General features: G+C 40.3%; 1 protein-coding gene across 1 annotated transcript in view; it reads right to left on the minus strand.

The window, feature by feature from the left end:
* SORCS3 (sortilin related VPS10 domain containing receptor 3) overlaps positions 1-21,438 on the minus strand; it is a 285,430-nt gene that overhangs the window by 84,920 nt on the left and 179,072 nt on the right. The window contains exons 5-6 of the mRNA XM_051800035.1: positions 21,257-21,330; positions 1,340-1,404 (exon numbers count right to left, since the gene is read on the minus strand). Coding sequence (XP_051655995.1) covers positions 1,340-1,404; positions 21,257-21,330 — 139 coding nt within the window. The remainder of the gene's footprint in view (positions 1-1,339; positions 1,405-21,256; positions 21,331-21,438) is intronic.

The following is a 21,438-nucleotide window of genomic DNA, read 5'->3' on the forward strand; positions in this document are numbered from 1 at the left end:
TTCAAAATGCTGCATTTATATATCAAAAAAAGAACAAATAGCAAACCCCTGAGCAAACAAGACTTGAAGGAAGATAGCTGTCTGCAAACTGGGGACACATCTTTAGAAAAAGCATTTACATCCCTGAGACATCCAATATTCAAATAGCTGGGCGAGAAAGTTTAAACTCAGTTTGAAAACAGACTCCATCAGCAGTTTGTTTTACTTGCTTTTGGCCACTTCTCTCAGCATACCTGCAGCAGCAAAGGCACTGAAGATGCCTCCCTACCTTGTCCACCCACCTGCTGGCCTGTTTTGCTTTTTCCACATATTCAACAAACAGCTGTCACCTCTGAGCTTTTATTGCCTGGTTATTTATTCAGCTGCCATCACTAAATAGCAGTGGGAGGCCTGAGAGTGATTTTAGGAGATCCACAACCTCAGAGAAACCACCTTGATAGACAGGAGCTTGTTCACTCAGCATCTGGCCTATGCAGTGCTTGACTAAAACAGGAAATTTTGCAACGAACAAAAATGAGGCTTTTTCTTCCCAGAAATCCTCTAAAACCTCAGTCCTATGCTGCTTTTATGAACTGTCCCTGTAGTGAAAAGGGACACTTGTCCCATTTCTCCCATTTACTCCCACTGGAGTAAAGTTCCACACCAGGAGCAGATGCATTACTATGCTGTAGTTCCTGAGAGAAATATCTAAAACACTATCTGTACCTGATACTGTCCTTCCTAACTACATAGGAATCCATTCTACTACAAATGTGACTAGATTCATTTCAGTGAGGGGCTAAGAAATGTTTTTCTGTTTCCTACTTCAGATCCAGGCATCTTTCATGGCCTTTAATGTTTTAGTATGGAACACCTATCCATCCTTTTAAGCAAAACTAAAAAATACTTTCAGTACAAGACACAGGGACAAAGTGACATCCTGATGAGAGGATAAGTCTGACTGCAGGTAATTTCTTAAATTTCCGGGTACAATCCAGCTCTTTTGAGCACCTCTGGAAATGCACAAAGGCTGCAGGGCATAGTAGAGGTATCCCATCTCTTTATGATTCATGTAAACTACATGATACTGAAACAGCTAAATAGGGAACAGAATAGATGGGTCCTTAGCCCAACAGATTGTGCTTTTGCCCACTCCCTCCAAGGACACAAGTCCTGCAGCCAGTGACTTTCCCCAAATGGGCTGAGGATAAGAATATGCCTCACATCAAACCCCCATGACCCACATATTTCCTACCAATTAAAATGTAAATAGGAAGATAAAATGAGTAAAGTGACTTTTCATAACCACTCCATTCTTGGCTCAAAGGCCACATTTTTAGCATTGTCTGCAGGCACTCACGTCCATCAGCTGCCCGGGCTTCCATGTGCACAAGGTCAGGTTCTTTATCCAAACCGGTCACTGACCTGGGAGGAGAGAGAAAGACAAAGAAGACAGCCAGTTAGCTGAAAGGCTGCAATCAGACGGAGAGATGGTGAGGGAAAACAAAACCAGTCCAAATCTATCTTGTGACACCTGGTATGTAGGTCTCTACCTTCTACCACAGAATCACAGAATGTTCTGGGTTGGAAGAGATCCTCAAGGGTCATAAACTCCAACTCTTAAATTAATTGAATCCACAACCTTGGTGTTAATTAGCACCATGCTTTAACCAAGTGAGCTAGTCTCAGGATCACTACTAACTTGTCTCCTTTGTGTTTCTACTCAGACCACTCTCAGGGACCCTATAACTTCCCAGGCGTGGGTGAGTGATCCTGCCTGTCCCTTGTCTACAAGATCAAGACTAGTATGATCGTTCTTGTGGTGAAAAAGAGAACTGGTTCCAAGACCCAGTAAAATCAGATGAGGGCACAGCAGCCTCACGCTTATAGAAAGCAAATTGGAAGGAGGTTTTATTTGACTGAATAGTGACATGAAAGACCAAGTTTACGGATTTTCCCCTGGTTTGCTGGGTAAACTTGCAATTGTTCACCTAAGTTTCCCTTTCTTCAAAAGAAAAACAATGATGCACGTATGGTGAATTTCTGATTTTAAAAAAGTGAGAAAGTGTTCATTATTCACCACATGAACCCATGCCACAGTCCTTTATAATCATGAAACAAGGCGTGATGAGTTTCTTTAATCTCACTAGTTGAAACTCAAGCACCTCAAGTCAAATCCTCCTGTGCATTGTTATTTACTCCCTAAAAATGTTTTTCCAAGCACATTAAAAAGATACTTCTCCTCCTGGCAGAGGAAAAGTCAAGCTCAGAACAGAAATGTTATTATTAGTGTCCTGGCTGATAAGAATCTCTGGGAGATGAACATTTAGTCCTAGCAATGGCTCGTAGGGGGAAAAAAAATCCATAGATGTCCACGTGATTTATGGAGCTGCTTCTCCTGAGTTAACCAAAGGGTTAGATTAAAAAGGGACAACGACAAAGATCAGTTTCTAATTTGGTGGGAGTTGAATTTGATACAGTAGATTGTAAATAATAGATTCCCTCCAAGCTAGCCAACATTCAGAATTCCCTAATGTTCTGAAAACATTTTTTATCACAATCTGTTGATGTTTCCATCCTTGGGGCATCAACACTAAAAAAAGAAAGAAAAATAAAATAAAAAAAAAATAAACCAAACAAGAAAAAACCCAAACAAAATACAGATGTTCTGATACATTTTTGGATTCTTATAGCAGCTGAAGCAATGACAAACATACAAATGTGCTAGAGTTCAGCTAAGATCTGCCAGTGCTGCAAATGTCGAAATAACGACAGTATGACCCACTGGGTAGGTAACTGAAACTGGCATCACTTGCTAACTAGAGCACCACATCGACAGTGTGTCCATTCACAGCACCCTGAACTGCAGCCAAAAAATACCAACACAATAAAGCAAAGCAGCACAGGCAGATCTTTCATCATTCCACTCCCGGTGAGAAATAGTCTGCTCCTTAATCGCTACCATCAGTTTCAGGGTGATCCCACAAGGAAGAAAGTAGTCTGTTATCAGTAAGGATGCCAGAATGGGCCTGAGTTCCTGTGGCCATGTAATTATCAGGGTCAAATCTTCCCAAAATCTGGACACAGTTAAAAGTGACAGTAGGACAAATAAAAATTCCTTTAAATGTCAATGAAAAACATTATGGTGTGCAGTAACATTATTTCCCAGCATATAGAGAAAGAGCACATATCTGTCTAGTGCATAGCAGAAGTTTTCTGTCTTTTACAAATTAGTAGCACTAATTGTTGTAATTTCAGTCATTCATCAACCTTGTCCCTTACCTATGACATGCCAATAGGGGCAGAGGTACATGCCTATCATCCTATCTATCCATCACAACTTTATCAATTCCAGCAGTTTGAGGTAAATGTTTGGAACACATTAGGCACCTGCCCTGCAGTCCTTCCCAACAGGTTTCCTGCTTAAATCCAGCCTTCCCCCTGGGCCTGCACACTCCAGGCACCCATCCTTCTGGAAGCCAGACACCAGCTTTCTACCCAGAGACATTTGCTGTGTCCTAATACCACAATGACAGACAGCCCTGACACCTTCTGGATCCCTCCCTTCTAGAGGGAGGGGGCACTGTGTCTCCCCCTGCAGCAATGGGGCAAACCTACTCCTGGCCCAGGTAATAGGATACATCAGTTTGCCACAATACTATTCATTTTAAAAGGGACTATAATTAGAAGAACCTAAGTATATCCAAACAAAATCCAGAATACTCATTACAATTGTGCATTTGCATACACAAGCTCTGTGGATCTACTCATAATGCCTATTAAGTGTCCACCAGGGAATGAGAGGAGTCTCCTGAAACGTGTCATTCTAGCTTGAAGTTCCTTTGCAGTGCCATCTACTTGTTTCCTTAATTAGTTTTGACAAGCCTAATGATTCTTTTCATTACAACAATGATGACAAAAAAAGGACTAGCACACAGCACACCCCTAGCACTCCTCTGCTCACCAAATACTACATTTCAAGTAGAAAAGTTCACAAAGCGATCTTCTGCAACCCAAAAGCAAGACAGGCTCTTGTTATCTGCAGACAGATAACAAGCCTGGAAAGTGATGCATTGGTCATCCTTCCTTTGCTCAAACCAAGTCACTCTCATGTAAAAGACTGATTGCAAAACAGATCCCCAATCAATGCTGTTTCTTCATGTCTCACCTCATGTCTGTTTTCACTGGCATAGCTTTGCTTTGCAGTGCTCTGACTCCTCCTGAATTCAGGTATTTTTAGTAAATCATCATTTTTCTGGAGTAGCTTTACATGAAGAATACAAAAAAGTCGGCAGTGGAAAGAGCAAGATATGTATGCAGGTCCTGAAGTGCAGCTGCAAAAACACACACACAGACTGTAAAGCTACTCTTTTATCCCATGTTGTAATTTCTGTAGCATTGAGAACTCACTGCAACAACCTCTCAGGTCTGGCAATACAGCAACAAAACAAGAGACACCTTCACAGCCTTATATTTTCTCGCACGTTATCTCTCTGAAGAACATTTGGAGGATGCACTGCTCAATACTATTTAAGCAACTAAAGCAAAACAAGGAGAGATGTCAGCATCCCCTGACTTTCCATTTCCCTAGTGTGTCCTCTATAACCAAGTGAAGCCCACACAGTGGGGGGGCTGAGAAGGGGTTTCATGATATTCTGGCTGACAAACAGCTCTGTTCAGAGGCTTACAAAGACAGGAGTATTTAACAACACTCAGAAGCCTAAGGTAAGCCTGAAAACAGTTTTCCTGGCACATGGTCACTCCTCAGGATCCAGGTACAGCTCAGCTCTGTGTTCTCTATGTACATGAACTCCAGACAGCAAAATCTAAACCAAGGTCCACAAAATACACCCATGTGTGCTGCTTTCTTGGGTTGGCGAGGAGAGGAAAAAAGGCTATCCTTCATGTGAGAAATCATGCTAAATCAACATCCTCCACCATCCCTATTCATTAATCACCCCTTGCATGAGAAAATGCTGAGAGGATGCAGGCACAAGTGACAGGAAAGGTCAGGTTTTCCTGCTGACACGTTCCCCAGTTGCTGCAAAAGCAGTTTTTGAAATGAAGAGCCTGCAGCCAGAATTGCAGTGGGCACAGGATCATTCGCCACTTAAGAATTCAAATACCTCTGAATTCCACTAGAAGGAAGCAATTGTTACTTTTCCCCCTATCTCCTGCTGCTGCTTTTCTTTTTTATTCTCTTGGTAGCTCTTGATTTTCACAAGATCTTTCCTCCCTTCTTTTCAGAAGAGAATTGTGTGCTCTTGAAAGTTGAAGGATGGACAGGATCCTGGCAAGATCCTTATCTCTATCCTGAGGGAAGATCATTGTGCTTGGATACACATTTACTAGGCTGCTCTGCTAATATTTCATCTCTGACTGGGAAGAAGAGCAAGGAAGACGGGCATTAGGAAAACACAGCACTCTGCACTGTAACTAGCTATTCCTGAAGCATTTTCATGTAAGATGCTATATACTCCAAAATTAAAAATGTTAACATATGCAAAGAAAGGAAAAAAGAAAAACACAGACTTCCTAGGTTACCTGCCTATTGCACACCTCAGCTCACTTTTTCTATTAACTCTATTGCCTTTCTATGGAATAAACAACTTTTGCATTGTTTTCTACCCATTTTCCAGATATCAGGCATTTAATGGCAAAAGGCAGCATCGAGATTTAGCCACTCTAGCATCTTAGGTCAAAAATGTTGAGCAATTCCAACCACCTGCTATTGATCTTTGCTCCCTAAACCATCAATGGAGAATAAGAGATGCTCTATTCCTTCATCTCCTGGACCCAGTAATTTGGGAGGTGTGAGTGGGTATCACTGATTGTGAGCAATATTTTTGTTAGGGATTTACAACAAGGTTAAAAAAAAATACGTCCCAAGGTTCAGCCTTTTAAACTTGGTCTGGAATCTGCTGGACTGAGCTTCTTGTCAGGGGTGTGCCTAGTTTCTTACCAATCAAGGGGGCATTCACCAGCTTTGAAAACAAAATCAAAACTTTTATACCAAATTGAGACTTTCCCAAGATGCTGACTAGAAAACTCATTTTTGCAGGTTAAGATGTCAGACTGAAGGCAATTGCCAATGTTCATGTAAACAGACAGAGGAAACAGATGGAGAGTACTTAGTAGGATGTTGTGCAGTAGATAAGGGCTAGAAATGGGAAAGGAACAAGGCACATTTATTGTGCAATAATATCTAAAGGGGGAAAACCTCATCCTCTTGCTGCAGGCAACTGCTGTCAAATTAGTGGATGTTGCCAATTAGTCTGCTGCAATTTTAATTCTACCCTTCTCCAGAAGTGAATAAATACTTCTGTGTTGTACCAGGCAAACAGTGCATGGGACTTTCACCCAAGCAACACAAGGGCAATGCCTATATGGACTTGTAGGAGCAGAAAGCAATCCATATAATTCCTGCTCAACAGAGCTGGAGCTTTTCCCACTGCACCATTGCTAAATTACACATACCTTTCAAAGACGGGACAACAGGCTACCTTCTTTATCTGACACTGCATCACATTTGTCCAGGTATCAATGACTGCAGTTAGCTTCCTGTGGTCAAGGGAATTCTGTGTATTCATCTGTCATTTACTGCAGTCAAGTCTAAAATTAGTTCCACCAGACATTAACTCTGGGCACGTAACAACCAACAACACAACCTAAACACATACCAAGCCCACAACACATCATAAACTACCATAGTTAAGAAAAGATACAAATGGTGAACTGCTGTGGGAAGGAATGCATTTATTAAACACATAAATACAGTACTTTCTTTGTGGTTGAACAGGGGGAGACATAGTTGGATGTGTTAGGAAGTGATGAGGTCTCCGAAGAATTATGGACAAAACCTCCTTGCACAGCATATTTCAAATGAAGCTTGCGAAAAAAACTGGGCAGGAAGATACTATAAGAAACCGTCTTAGCCAGGTCCCAGGAGCTTTCTACATCTTCTCCAGCACTAATTTCCATGATGCTACAATTCTAGACATCGGCAGAAGTAATTGTTGTGAGACTTAGCTTGCAAGATAAGGCAAAAAAATTGCCAAGTGTTTATTCTCAGATAATGTCTTTTCGGCAAAGCCAATCCTTTCTAAAAAGATCCTAGTGAATTTTAAGGAGGTGTTCTGCCTCGTATCTCAAAGGAAAAAGAAACTTAAAATGTTCATAGCGTCTGCATGTGTTTCCATATGTGCATACATGCATCTGCCTACCTGCATCTCATCCCCACTAATACTGAAAGTCTAAAGCTGTACCTTACCTGTAAACTCAGTGGATTGCATGTTCCAGAACTACAAGGTTGCTAAACATAGTTATTTCATGGATACAGAAGGCCAAGAAGAGGAAAGGGGTCTAAATCAATCCTCTTCTTGAGAGCAAAACTGACATTTAGGCTCAACCATATCACCCCCCACCAGAGAATCTATGCAAGACAGCAGGCTCTGCTGCACACAGAAACATTTCTTTCTCTTCACAGTACGTAGAAGGTGACTCATTATATCTCAGAAATTAGCAGAGAATACCTTTAAAGTGTATTTATCAACAGAAAAACTGCTGTTGATTCAGAGTTTTGATTTGCCCTTTATGCTAGCACCAAACCCTAAGAATGTACAAATAATTCTCCCTAGTTCTCATCCAGTTAATAAGTCTTAGTCCTTTAAAGTCCTTTGGCATTTCTTCCCCAAACTATACTATAAACCCCAATAAATATAACCAAATTTTTGTAAAGTTTACTGAAAAAGTGTGTGGGTAGAAGGCTAAAGATCCATATTCACAGCCCTGTCAAGGTTTGAAAGGGTCAGCAGCACAGGCATGTGCTGAAGGTGGCATCCTGATTCCCCAGTGGTGCCTGAAATAACTTCATATGGTGACTGAGGCTCCTACAGGGAGCAGGTCAGCTACCTCAAGCCAGCACTCGTAGTGGGTCACTCCCAGGTGCAGCCACAGTCCTGCTGCTCACTCAGGAGCTGATCATGCTGCTCCTGTGCAGCCTGCTGCTCCTGAGTCAACAGGGTACAGCTGATGCAGGCTATATAAAACCAGTCCTGAGGGTTTGTCCTAATTGAATAAGAAGCCTTTTTCTGCCAATTCCTAGCAGCACCAGCACTGGGATATGGTGGAAGTAGTGAAGCATCAGTTCATCACCTCAAAGCTTGAGTGTACAATATACCATCAGCTCTTTATCCCATATGCATCCAACATAGACAGTGATGCTTTGGAGAGAGCATTTGTAGAGAGGAGAGATGGGATTTACCTGGGATTTAGAAGTCTGCAAACTTTATGGTGGGCAAGTTTTAAACTTATTCTAACAGAAAGGTTTGATTCTGTTTTGCCTTTTGCAGGAAGGGACACATTTTTCAGGACACTTTTGATGTTATTTTTAATATTCAAAATGTCAAGTTCTCTTATAAAACAAAAATAAGAATTTTTGCATTTGGTTAAAATTAATTTAGTGCCTACTATATTATGAAGCCCAGTTAATTAATGTTTTTCTAGTGCTTGGCTACCCTCCTTCGAAAGTCATGTACATGGGGAATTGCTATAGATTATTGCTTTGGTTTCTCATGAAACATGAATCAGGCCTATTTCAGATCACTTTAGAAAAGCAAAATGCATGCTCAAACAAGTCTTCAGCTCAGTCTAGCTGTCTTGTAGCCAAAAACTTCACTGGGGTTACTCCTTCCCTCCCTCAAAGGAAATGTTTGTAAGACTTGTAAAATCCCTCTGAATTTGTCTCCTAGAAAATGTGTCTTAAATATGACTCATTGAGGAAATGTTTTACACCAAAATAAGGATTCCCAGTTCACTATGAGTTTAATTGCCCTCATTTGTATGAACATTTTCCAGCTGCAAATATGACATGCCTGAAATGCTCAGGCTCAGTGATCCAGCTATTAACAGAGTCCTAGGCAGAATACAGTACCTCTGAAAAGCTTCAGAGCATCATTTAATAAATGAATGCAGCAGTAGATGGATAAAAATAAAACTTAAATTGTCTAAAGAGGGGATGCCAGTATGAAACTTGGCACAGACAATATGTATAGGATTTGCTGATGAGCCCCATATGCCTATGGGCATTGTACATTGAATTAATTAAGGAAGAATGAGTCTCTACATTCCCTGTTGCAGGATATTGTGAAGAATCACCCTGGGATAACATCTAACATTCTGGAAATGAATTTGTGGTTCAGTTCATGCATTTTGGATAAAAACAATGTGGAAAAATAGATTTCTGTCACAAACCTTTTGTGACAGTTGTTTCTCTGTGTTTCAAATGCTAACCTGAAGAGAATAAATGGATTATTTCATTCTCTGACTTTTAATCATCAGCTAGGAAATGAAGAGACAGAGAGAGAGAGGAAAGAAGGAGGATAAGGAGGAGAAAGACAGAGGAGAATAAACTATTCTGGACCAGCAAGCATAAATGCATCGACATGTCTCCTTGCCCCCAAAAAATCACACTCAATTAGCTGTTGAGAGTGAGATGCTCATTTGTCCCAACATCACAAGAGGGAAAGACAAAGAAGCAAGAAACAAAAGGGATTCTGGCAGCAGACAGATATGCAAAGACAGACTCTGTCTGTAGAAACAGCAAGTCTGTGTGGCTATGATGGGTAAAGGCAACACTGACAGGAAGTCTGCAGATCACCACGTGTTTGTGACATGCCAGGTTTGCATTCAAAACAGAAGCATTTTCACAGGCAGAATGGAGAGATGAATAAAACAGCCACAATCACTTGCAGGTCTTTATCAGTAGAAGAGGGACACTGTAGCAGGAGAGACCAGAGAAACCCATGGATCTTTTGTGGATTCTTTAGCTTCGAGTTAGATGGGTGACCAAACAATAAGGAGACAAGGCTGCCCAGGGAGCTGAGCACTAGACACACTACTAGTTCTTCACAATGGCCCCAAAGCATCCTCACCCTCAAAGCATTACACTGTTCAAGTAAGAATGCTCAGGGCAGAATGCTGCAACGGGAGTCTGTGTTACCCACACATCAAGAATTAAAGTTGTATGGTCAAGATGTAGGAAAATCAAGAGCTTCTCTTTGTTGGGTTCTTAATCTACTGTTATAGAGGAGCAATAAAAGGAAAGAAAAGTACAAGGCCAAATGAAAAGTAATACTCTGCTGTTTTCTAGCCTCAAGGCAAATTCCAAAGTGTCAGCACAGAGTTCAAATCTAATGATTTGTAGAAAGAAAAAACAGAATTCTGGAGAAACTACAGCAGATCCAGAAATGGCTTTAGGGAATCACTATTACAGATTGCCCCTAAAATCAATATTGTAATGGAACATGCCTCCTTCCCTCAAAGATTTTCAATCAAAACCTGAAAACCAAAAAAAATGTAAGCAAAACCTAAGAATCCTTCTGTATCCTTTGGCCAAAAACCTGGCAGGGTTTTTGGCTTGGTTTTCCTTATTTTCTCCAATAAAAAGTAAGATTTTCTCCTATGGGATAAAACACAGATCTACTGAAATCAGCTCTGAAGTCTACAGGTATAATTTATTATTTCCTAAGTAGTTGCTGACAGACACAGGTCAGTATGTTTCTCTCTCTTAAACTCGGCTACCGAACTTCTGATGTTTCACTAAACATGGAAATGTGTCTACATCCCATTTTTATTGCCTTCTGCACAATGGAGGACTATTATCTTTGAGACAATTACAGAGCTTTGATAACCACTGCTATCTCCTATTCCAATTAGCTCACTACAAATATCCAAGTGAAACAGTATCACTCACTGGCTTCTCATCCTTGTTCTGTATATGATCAGCAAGAGACAAGTTACTGAATCAACATTATTTAAAAGAACCTGTAGTACAGCTTATAAGTACTCCTTCCCACTCTTACGTTCTGATGTGGCTTCATGCTCGCTGTGCTTAACAATAGCAAAATTAAAGTCATTTCATTCTACAGAGGAGGCTCAGGGGAATGCCAGGGAATGAAAGGATGGGAGTTTCATTTTCTTCTCTTGCTGAGAATGAATTCTGCCTCATATAACTGCTGATGACTTGTCGTTTTAAGAGAGTTTGTTAATTTACAACAAGCAAAAGGCATAAAGACGGACCTCCTTATCTTAAATGGATGTTATTGAACGACATAAATGGTTCATGTTTAAATGAAAGCAGAAACATATTGTCTGTTTTGCCATGATAAGACTGTTCTTTCTCCACAGCATGGGTTCAGCTTCTTCTGTTAAATAAAACAACTCTTTTTGTTCAGCTTAATGCCAGGCAAACTTCCAAAGGTTCAGAGGCTGAAGTCAGTTCAGGAAAATGAAATGGAATTTACCTGGGTCCTTCCTGATTCTTCTTGAGACAATCTCCCTGAAGAGCTTTGAGGTATGACTGAAAATCTAGTTTCCGGTAAAAATGGTCCCTGATACTGTTGATGAACTTGTTGATGGATAAATCCTCCATTAGATTGCAACTTTCTCCGATGCAAGAATGCTTCCAGCCCCAGATACTGTAAAGAAACAAGCTGTAAAACCCCCTCAAGGGTGCATCTCTTGAAATCCAAGTGGGTCATCTGAGATATGATCCAGACAGAGGGAGGCTGGATCCAGAACAGATGCTTGGTCCTGATGCCTGCAGGTGTTTTGCCACTGAATGAAATGGCTAGAAAATTATGTCCACAATCAGAGTATGTGAAGAGGTTATTACTAAACTTCTCAGAACAGTGACAATTTTTAAAAGAATTCCCAAATATTTCTCTTTCAGTCATCTGAAAGCAAGAGGGATTCTCTCCCACACTGAAAATTCACCCATTTGCCCAGAAACAGAGAGATTAGTATGGTATAGAACAAAGGCCAAAACCTAAGCCAAATCCACCATAAAAAAAGAGTGGGAGACTATTCCCTGCCAGCCAGCAAGCACAAAAAACGATGCTACTTTGAGCCTGGCAGCCTGACGTTTGATTAGCTTTGCCAAGTTATGACAGTATGGGAGATTCCCATATGCCTCAGAGGGATGCATTATTCAATATATTAATTAGAGGACTGGCTTTCACCACTGCCTCCTACAAAGTATCACAAAGAATTACTCTGGGACTGTTACTGACAGGATGAAATTAATTTGTGTCTGAGTTCACGTGCATCAGGAGAGCCAGCATGAAGTCTGGGCAGACTACATGAGCTGGCAGTAGAGCATTTAATCTTCCAACACTGGCTTTTGAAACACAGTGATGAAGTTTAGAAATCTTATCTGATACCCTCTTGCATGAGAATAAAACAGATCCTTCCACCCTGCACTACTCAGAGACACAGCATTGGGATCCAGTCCAGGGATCAATATAAAGTGGGAGAAATATTTAACAAATTCCTCCTTAGATCCTCCTTATTAGTGGTTTATCTAGTCTGCTTCAATCCCAGAGACTTAGTCATAAGAGAGTGTGGGGGAGGTGGGGGAGGTGCTAATCATCCAAGATTAGCACTGGGAAAAATAAGAGAAGAGACTGGCCCTTGGGACATGAAGAAACCTGATAGATGAGAGACCAAAGTAAAAGGCTTTTTGATGATTGAAAGCACTAACTGCAGTACAATATATAGTGGTAAGCATTAAATTTAAACCCAATGAACAGAAATATTTCAGCCCTTACTTTTCAACACTTAAAAAAAACCACAACTACCAGTCACAGTACATTAAAGTCATGAATATGACAAGCACCACAAATTGTACTAGAATCACAAAAAATCTCAAATTCTAAAAGCCAGATAGTATTTATGGAAGGACATCCACAGTAACATTAGTGGAAAAGGGGTAATCCTTCCTTCTGCAAGATATGCTGTGCTTCTCAAGCAAAAGGAGGTAAGAAAGAAAAGTTCCTCAAAGACAACTAATTCCAAAATTGCCCTTCCAGAGGATATACATCACTCACTGAAAGAACTCTTTCTTGCTGCAACAGCAGCCAGAATTACAGTCATTATATGTATTGAGAGTTTGCTATCATGTGGCGCTTTTCTTGTTGTTCATTTATTATGTAATTCTTGGGTTTTAAAGGGTAATTTTAAATTATTTCCCTTCATAATCACACAATCACACACAATCCTTGTAGCCAGTATGTTATTCTTTTTTTTTAATCTAGCTAAGGAACCTTTGAGCCCAGGTAGCCTGATAGAATGGCATCCACAGGACTCTATAAAAAAACTCAAACACTTATTTTCCTAGCAAAGCAGGCAGTAAAGAGAGGAGCACCACAAAACAGCAAAACATCAGCTACTATTTAGAGCTTACATTCATAGTACAAGAGACTGTTGTACAAAATTCCTTTGTAAAATGAAGTCATCAGTCAGCATAAAGTATAAATATACACCAAAACCCCAAATATCTTTGGGTTTAGTCCCAGGTAAACTAGAAAATATTCTGTAATACTTCTCCAGTAGTGTACTAGGTTTTTTCCCCACCTTCTACAAAGATGCTTTCCCAGATCCAACTATTTCTGTCTATCTCTCTTAAATTAGTTTAAAAAAACATGGACCATGCTCGGAAAGGGGAATAGTAGTCTGAACATTACAATAACTGTAGGCACTAATGGAACACATGGGGTCTGTGCAGTTTCTATAAAAAAAGTCCTGAAGTGTTTCTGGAAATAGAAAGTGAAGGATTTTCCTGTTCTTAGGTCATTTAGGATTTTATACTCTTAGACATTCATGAAATCTACCACAACATCACTGGAAGAGCACTTACCAACCTGTAGTTGAAAAACAGCATAGGATTACCTTTAGGAAATAGTATGCTCATGGACAAAAGCAAAATATAAAACTTACGAAGTCTGATGATCAGTCTTGTAGACTTCTGATCACAGTTATGAAGTAATAAAGCATACTGAACATATAACTGGGATATTAGGGACCAATATCTTCTCTGTATTTCAGAAGACCAAGATGGGAATAGGAGTCAGGATCTCTCTCAATGTTGGCTTTAATCACACACTTTGTTTCAGACTGCATTCTTTCTCTATTTTAATTTTAAAAGATTATATACTGCAAAATGAAGTTTTATTCAAATTTTAAAATCATTTAAAAAACCTTTAAAAACTGCCAAACATTTCAGAATGTTCTTCTGTTTAATTTTTGAGAGAAACATTTTGATAATTTTTTCATGAATTCTACAATACCTTTATTGAATTGAAATTTTTTCAACAAAAATAAACACTATTTCAGCCCATAACGAGTATGCAACTCTGTATTTCTATCTCTGTCACTGAATTGCTGTGTAATCACAAGCTAGTCACCTACAATCTAATGTTTGGAAAGACTGAACCTCCATAGTGCCAAAGGCATTAATTGAAGGCACATAAAATGAAAATAAAATCCCTAGACTCACAGTTTCCCCATTTGCTCTTCTTTTAAGTGAAAAGGAAAATAAAATTCATTTTATGATCACCATGGTTTTGTGATCTTTAACTAAAGTGACCTTGCAAGGAAATCTTTAATGTATGTCAAGAACTTTTAAGAAGGTCTCATCTCTCCTGAACTCTTATTACAGAGCTCAAGGCTAGAGTTTGAAAATTTTGTTCTCAGCCTAGAACAGTTCATGGTCATGGTGGCTTGAGTAACACATTCCAGATTTATGTTAGCTTCACCCTCCAGGAGAAAAACGTTTCTTTCAGGTGTTCTTGCCCACAGGGTATGCAAAGCAAGTCCCTTAACAAAGCCAAATGAATCATTAGCCTGAGGGAGGCTCCAATAATAGCTCCTTGTTCAGTTCTTCATGTGCTGTCCATGTGAATAGACCCTGGGTAGTGTCTTGGTGATGCTAAGAGGTGTTATCCATGGCTGCCAAACTGGAATCATTCCTTTTATCCATATCTCCATGTATGGTATGGTTTTAATTCTGAAAAACTCTAATGTAGGATTACTTAGCAGTCAATTTGACATTTACAAGACTATGTTTTCTTAACGCTAAACTTGGCTGTAAAAAACCAGGCGATGTTTCCCCAGCACTATGCAATGACACCATCTGGTAGTTAATGATTAGGGGGATTTACAGGAGAGACAGGCACATATTTGACTAACCATTTCATTGCTGGCAAACTAGGCAAGTAAAGTTAACCTTGGCTATATCCAAAGGTCACTACTGGAACTGCTGCTGAAACAGTCTGTGTGGACCAAAATTGGCACTGGAATTAGGAAATATCAGCGCTGCCACAAGGATGAGGAAATAAAAAGAGACACAATCGTTTGCCTCAGAGCAGATACAAACCCAGACCATAACCTTTTGAAACACTGAGGAAAACCCCTTATCTTCTCTTACATTACTCTCAGATATCCAAGCCAGCCTCCACTATAGCCGTCACGAAATTCAGGCTGCAAATAAAAATAAATACATTGGCTATATTTTATCATCTGCTCCTACCCAAAATCACGAAAAGGACTGAACACCTTGCCCTCCAGAGACAAAATTTGCTGTCTCATTCCTCAAACAACTGTGATAGAAAACCCTTAACTCCAAACCACAGCCTAAGTTAGTGGATGCACAGCTTCTTTCCTTCGTCCAGTGAAAATACAGCCTTTTCCCTTCTCCCCCTTTTTAATCCTTGATGATTAAAACAATTGTAGCTGGCATTCAATGGATACCAAAACAACCAGAAATCTGGTTGACTATCATGGAAAAAAGAGAAAAGATAAAATTCTGGGGAGACTCAGTGCAGGAATCAGTAGTGTATTTGAGAACTGCTTTTTCCTACTTGCAGATACAAACAGTGCTCCTTGAAGCCAGGCTAGTGCATGTTCTATTTTCCTCCTCACACTCTCTCCTTTCCTTCCTTGGTGTTTTCTGTCCAGCTTTCATCACTAGTGTGTATTTCAGTGTCTTTTACTGACTAGGCTCATGCTGGACATCGACTTCAGGGCTCCAAATTTCCCCATAGCCATTAGAAATGCTGTGCAGATTTTTCCCCCTTTTCCACACAAATGGGTTTTCCCTGCTTTCCTGCTACCAGGCTTTCACAGAATCACATACGGTCCCAGGGAGCATGATTTAAAAAAACAATAAAAGAGAGAAGGGAAATGTCTAGCTGTAACAGGCAAAAAACCAAACCAAAAAAACCCACAAAACCAAAAACAAAAAAAACCAAGAAAAACCAACCAAAAAAAAAAAAAACCACAAACAAACAAAACAAAACCAATAATAATAAAAAACCCCCACAACAAATGCAAAAACAACAACAACAAAACCACCAATAAACCCCAAGGAAAATGGTTCCACATTCACTACTTCATAATCGCCAGTGATGACGGGAGGCAGGAAACACAAATGTGTTCTCCAGTAAAGAGCAGCCTGGGGAGACCTTAAGAAAGGGGGTGGGTCTCTCAAGGGATATAGCTCTGTCCTCTGCACAGGATAGTGATCCCTGTGTCTGCTCAGCAAACACAAGGGCCTCCAAAGACAGATGAACAGGGGATAAATTCACAGCCATTTAGCCGATTAGACATAAAACTCCCCTTGAGAAACTCCATATTTTAAGGAATTAAGCCATAAGATGATAAAAGATGATATGCCACTAAAGCATCTTTTAACTCTCTCTTGCCCTCCAATGCTCTTAATCCACTACTGTAGTACTTCATATTACAATATTTTAGTACTTCACCCACTACACTTATCAAGGTGCTCTCCTATCCCAGTCTCACCTAGGGGGTAACAAGGCAAAGTCAGCTTGAGTTATCCAAGATGGCAGGGAAAAACTGTGGTCCAGTTGGGGATGCCCTATCAACCAAACTGTCCTGCTCACCTGCTTAGTCCCATTGTACCACCACAGGAAAAAGCAGAGGTAGTAAAACAACTGAAGGACAATTGAGTCCTCTGAGTTTTTATCAGAGCAGCAACAGCATTTAGTCAGCACAGAACACACCATGTGTTTTACAGACAAGGAAACTTCCCCAACATTTCTATGGTACAAAATATGGACTTTGTTTTTTTATATCCCTCCACATGGCAGCACAGGTGTCTAAGTGATAGTGAGATAAAATGAACAGGGCCCAGAAGGAGCTGCAGAAACATGTTTTGGAAGAAGAGAACATTGTGTAGGTCTTTAATAAACTTTGCACCCATGCTGATTCCAGTTATCTTGAGTAATTTCAGAGAGATGAGTGATCTTGGAATTTCTGTATCACATTAGCGTAAGCTCCTATTTCCAGCCTTATAGGATCCGAAGTTATTAAAATCTCTGGGGCCAAGGCACGTGGGAGCCAAATTTGGATGCGTGTACTCACATCAAGTAACGCATTCTGTTCAAGCTCTGCCAGTGCCATCAGTGGGTGTAGTTAACAAATGAATCACTACTACTAAAGTAGAGATCTCAAATCCTAGGTTTTTATAACTATCAGTGGCCCAGAGGCTCAGCTCATGCACAAACTTTGAGAGGGCTCAGGAACTGATGAGAGATGTTCCATCAAGTGTGGGACTTGTGACATCCGTATGGGATGAAAACACAAAACTACAAACTCATGAGTAGCTCAAATACCTAGGACTAAGGAAAGAAGCTGAAGGAAAGAGCCAGGATACAATGCCGCAAATCAGGATTGGAGCTTAGGGCTTTGGTTTTGACCAATGGGGAGCCATCATAGATGCTGCCTGGTAGCACTACACCAAAATGCACAGTGATTTGTGTGTCCATGACTAACAGACAGGTCTTTCTTACTCTGCTGAGTGAAAATTCACATCCCAGTCTCATGAGCTCAGAAGCAATAATAATTTTATCCTGGCCTTAAAGTCTCTATATGTGAGCTCTCTCAGGGAGTGTATAATTATTTGGAAAGGTCTCAGAGAGAAAAATAAGACCTTTCCGTGTAAGGCTGACTGATCCTATGAACCAGGTGAAGTTTATAGTCTTCACAAGCCCATTCTCAGCAGCCTGAGAGATGAAAGTCATGCTTTGAAGGCAAAAACATTCAACAAAGCCTGCCTCAGATAAAGCCAGCTGTATTCAAATCAGATGAAGTCTGTCCCATTTGATGAAGGACGCTTACCTGAGCAGAGCAGCACAAATGTGCAGCTTACCTCTGATTTTGGCATGTCCCTATCATTATTATTTCAACTTTCATATAAGTTTTAATTAAAATGTTCAATAATGTAATATTTGATAGACTGATTACATGGACAGTGATAGGCTGGTGACATGGACAGTGAGTGCACATTCAGCAAGTTTCTCAATGACACCAAATTGTGGTGCTGTCAACATGCTGGAGGGAAGGGATGCCATCCAGAGGGACCTTGACAAGTTTGAGAGTTGGGCCTGTGTGAACCTCATGAAGCTCAATAAGGGTAAGTGCAGTGTCCTGCACCAGGGTCAGGGCAAACCCAAGCATGAGTACAGGCTGGGCAGAGAATGAATCAAGAGCAGTCCTGGGGAGAAGGACATGAGGGTGTTGCTTAATGAGAAGCTCAACATGAACTGACAATGTGCACTTGCAATCCAGAAAGCCTACCATATCCTGGGCTGTGTCAAAAGAGGTATGAACAGTAGGTCAAGTGAGGTTATTCTGTCCCTCTATTCCACTCTTGTGAGACCCCAGCTGGAGCATTGCATCCAGCTCTGGCACCACCAGCATAAGAACGTGGACTTGCTGGAGTGATTCCAGAGGAAGCCATGAACATGATCTAGGGGCTGGAGCACCTCTCCTATGAAGACAGGCTGAGAGGGTTGGGATTGTTCCACTTGGAAAAGAGAAGGCTCCAGGAGAACTTATAGAACTTTCCAGTAGCTAAAGGGGTGACAAGAGAGCCGGAGAGGGACATTTTACAAGGGCGTGTAGTAAAAGGACAAGAATAGTGGCTTTAAAGTGAAAGATGGTAGATTTAGAACAGATAACAGAATGAAATTCTTTATTGTGAGGCTGGTAAGACACAGGAACAGGCCATACACAGAAGCTGTGGAAGCCCCATTCCTGGAAGTGATCAAGGCCAGGTTGGATGGAGCTTTGAGCAATTTGGTCCAGAGAAAGGTGTCCTTGCCCATGGCAAGGGGGTTGGAATTAGATGATCTTTAAATTATTTTCCAACCCAAATCATTCTATGATTTCATGAACTCCAAAGAGTAGTGGCTCATGTCCCTCTGAAGCCTATAGTTATGCCCACTTTTCTCTCTCTTTCATAACCTAATAAAAAGAAATCAACAAATTCCTGAGGCTAAAATGGTCTCTTTGCATTTTTTTCTGTACAGATCTTACAAGCCAGAGCTTGTAAGCCATCACAGTTTGCAGCTTTAAAAGGAAAGAAAAGGAAAAAAAGAAAGAAATCAGCTAATGAAAGTTATTATGTTCCACAATTTCACTACCTCGATGCTCGCACTATGAATTGGTTCAGATCACTCCAACTCTGGGAAAAACCTAATTTGCTCTCTTGGGAAGCTTATTGTCAGTGGGATTCTACTGTTTCTGAGTGGAATAAAGATTTCTAGGTCTATGTCTTACAAGTTTTAACTATGAAAAACTTGTACATTTCCTAAGAGAAAAAGACACCTGAAACAGAGACATTATATGATGCAGTGTTAAAAAGCAGTGTTCAAATTATGCAGTCAAAAGACTATGAAAAATGAGGTAAACTGTGGAAAGGATACATTTTTTAGTGTCAAATGGACAAACAAGCAACTAGCCAATATTATATGAAAGTAGAAAATAAGCCACAACATCACAACCCGTCCTTTAAAAAGAGATTTTGCTTTGTTCCCAAGTCAGCTTAGCCCTTGCACTTTATCCTCCAAGAAAGCCTTTCCTCTAAGTTCACTTGTGTTATTTGAAGGGTAGGGTAAATTTATCCCAAGGACCAGCTATTCTATTCCAGTTGGAGAGGATTTACACTCACCATTGTCATGTGCATCCAGCACGAATACTGAAATCAAAGGATTTTTAATAGTTAAGTCAATCATCCACCTGCCACCAGAAACAGGAGAACATAAGGACTTCCTTTCCTTCACTATGGAAATATGGAACAGTAACATGGTATGGTCAGACAAAATGGTAGATATTTGATACATTTTCAGGTTTGTGTGACTTAGGAGCCTTGCAATTTCTTTTTCTTGGTATTCAAACACCTTCTCACATTGTCCATAATCCACAGGAACACTAAGGCAAATCTGCCAAAAAGCCGTGTTTTAAATGTAGGAATCTTAAACTGTTTAGGGAGATTTCCAGAAGGACATAGATAATTTAATAATCCCATGAGTTGTCTATCTCCACTACAAGGTGTGGAAATACTGCAAATACAATCCCTAGATATTTTGGGTCTGGATTCCAGGTGCTTTTAATGAGGTGCAACAATTTCTGTGAGAATTTGACTCTATAAATCATGCTTTGCAATTGGGAGTCAACTTTTAAGTTATCCAAGTCCTTCTTAGTTTTAATCAGTCAAAATAAGACCCTCCACTTCCTTAATATTATGATTTTCTCTTTTTTTGGTCTTAATGACAAGACACCTCTTTTAAGTATACACAGATTCTGTAAATCAGGACTTCTACACATTCACATGCACCATCATCTGGCATGTAGTAAGTACAGCACTAAGAATCTGATCCAAGCCCCAAATCTAAGTTCAGCTACAGAAGAAACTACAGTTTTCTCTTTCTCTCTAAAAATCAATTCTTGGGTCTTCACATGGTGGAGGAAAGTTTGGAAAAGAGACATCTGAGACGGACGAGGCTGCACATGGGAACTCAATTTGTTTCACCATCTGATTTTAAGACACTCTCCCAATCTGGGAGGTTGACACTTGGGAAATGGAAAGGAATTGAGTCACAAAACAGATTTTTAGCAAACTGTGTGCTGATCTTGGGCTCTCACCAGTCAGTAGAGAGAAACTGTCTCCTCAGAGAGTGATTCAAAGCAGAGTCTGAATCATCCTTTCTCATGAAGATTGCATAAGGAGACTGGTCAGAATGGCTGGCTCTGCACAAAGACTGTGTTCTAGCCTAAAGTAGCTCTCTGAAGGGTTGAAAATAGGAAGTTTAATGATGATAGCTTTGCCACTGAAGCTCTGGGCAGTTTCTCTGTGTTAGTGTAAGTAGATATACAACAAAGAAGAGAGAGTTTGATAATTTTGCAATTATCGAAAGACTTGTACTTGTTTGTAAAAGATACCACCTGCTCTCAGATAAGGTACAAACATGAGACTACTGCACTGCAAGATATGTACTAAGGACTGAGCATGTAACATGACCAAAACTAACGGTATGCTTAATGTTCAGGTAAAGCAACCAATCCCTTCAAGTTAGATGCCCTTCTCCCCTCCATGACCTCCCCAAAGCAATCCAATTCAGAGTCGATAACTCACCAGTAAAACCTGTTTGGGGTGACCCGTTCGTGCATGAGCTGCCATTTTCTTCCAAAGTCCATAGAGCTGTACAGCTGAAAGACAAGAGAGAGAGGAAGTATAAACTTAAAGAAAGAAGAATAAAAACTGTTGCTAGATAAAGTATTAAAAGTGGTTCAGATTAAAGAACATGAATGGATTGT

This window comes from Manacus candei, unplaced genomic scaffold (assembly GCF_025592945.1).
Source record: "Manacus candei isolate 608988 ecotype Guabito, Panama unplaced genomic scaffold, ASM2559294v1 h1tg000050l, whole genome shotgun sequence".
In the NCBI taxonomy this organism is placed as follows: Eukaryota; Metazoa; Chordata; class Aves; order Passeriformes; family Pipridae; genus Manacus; species Manacus candei.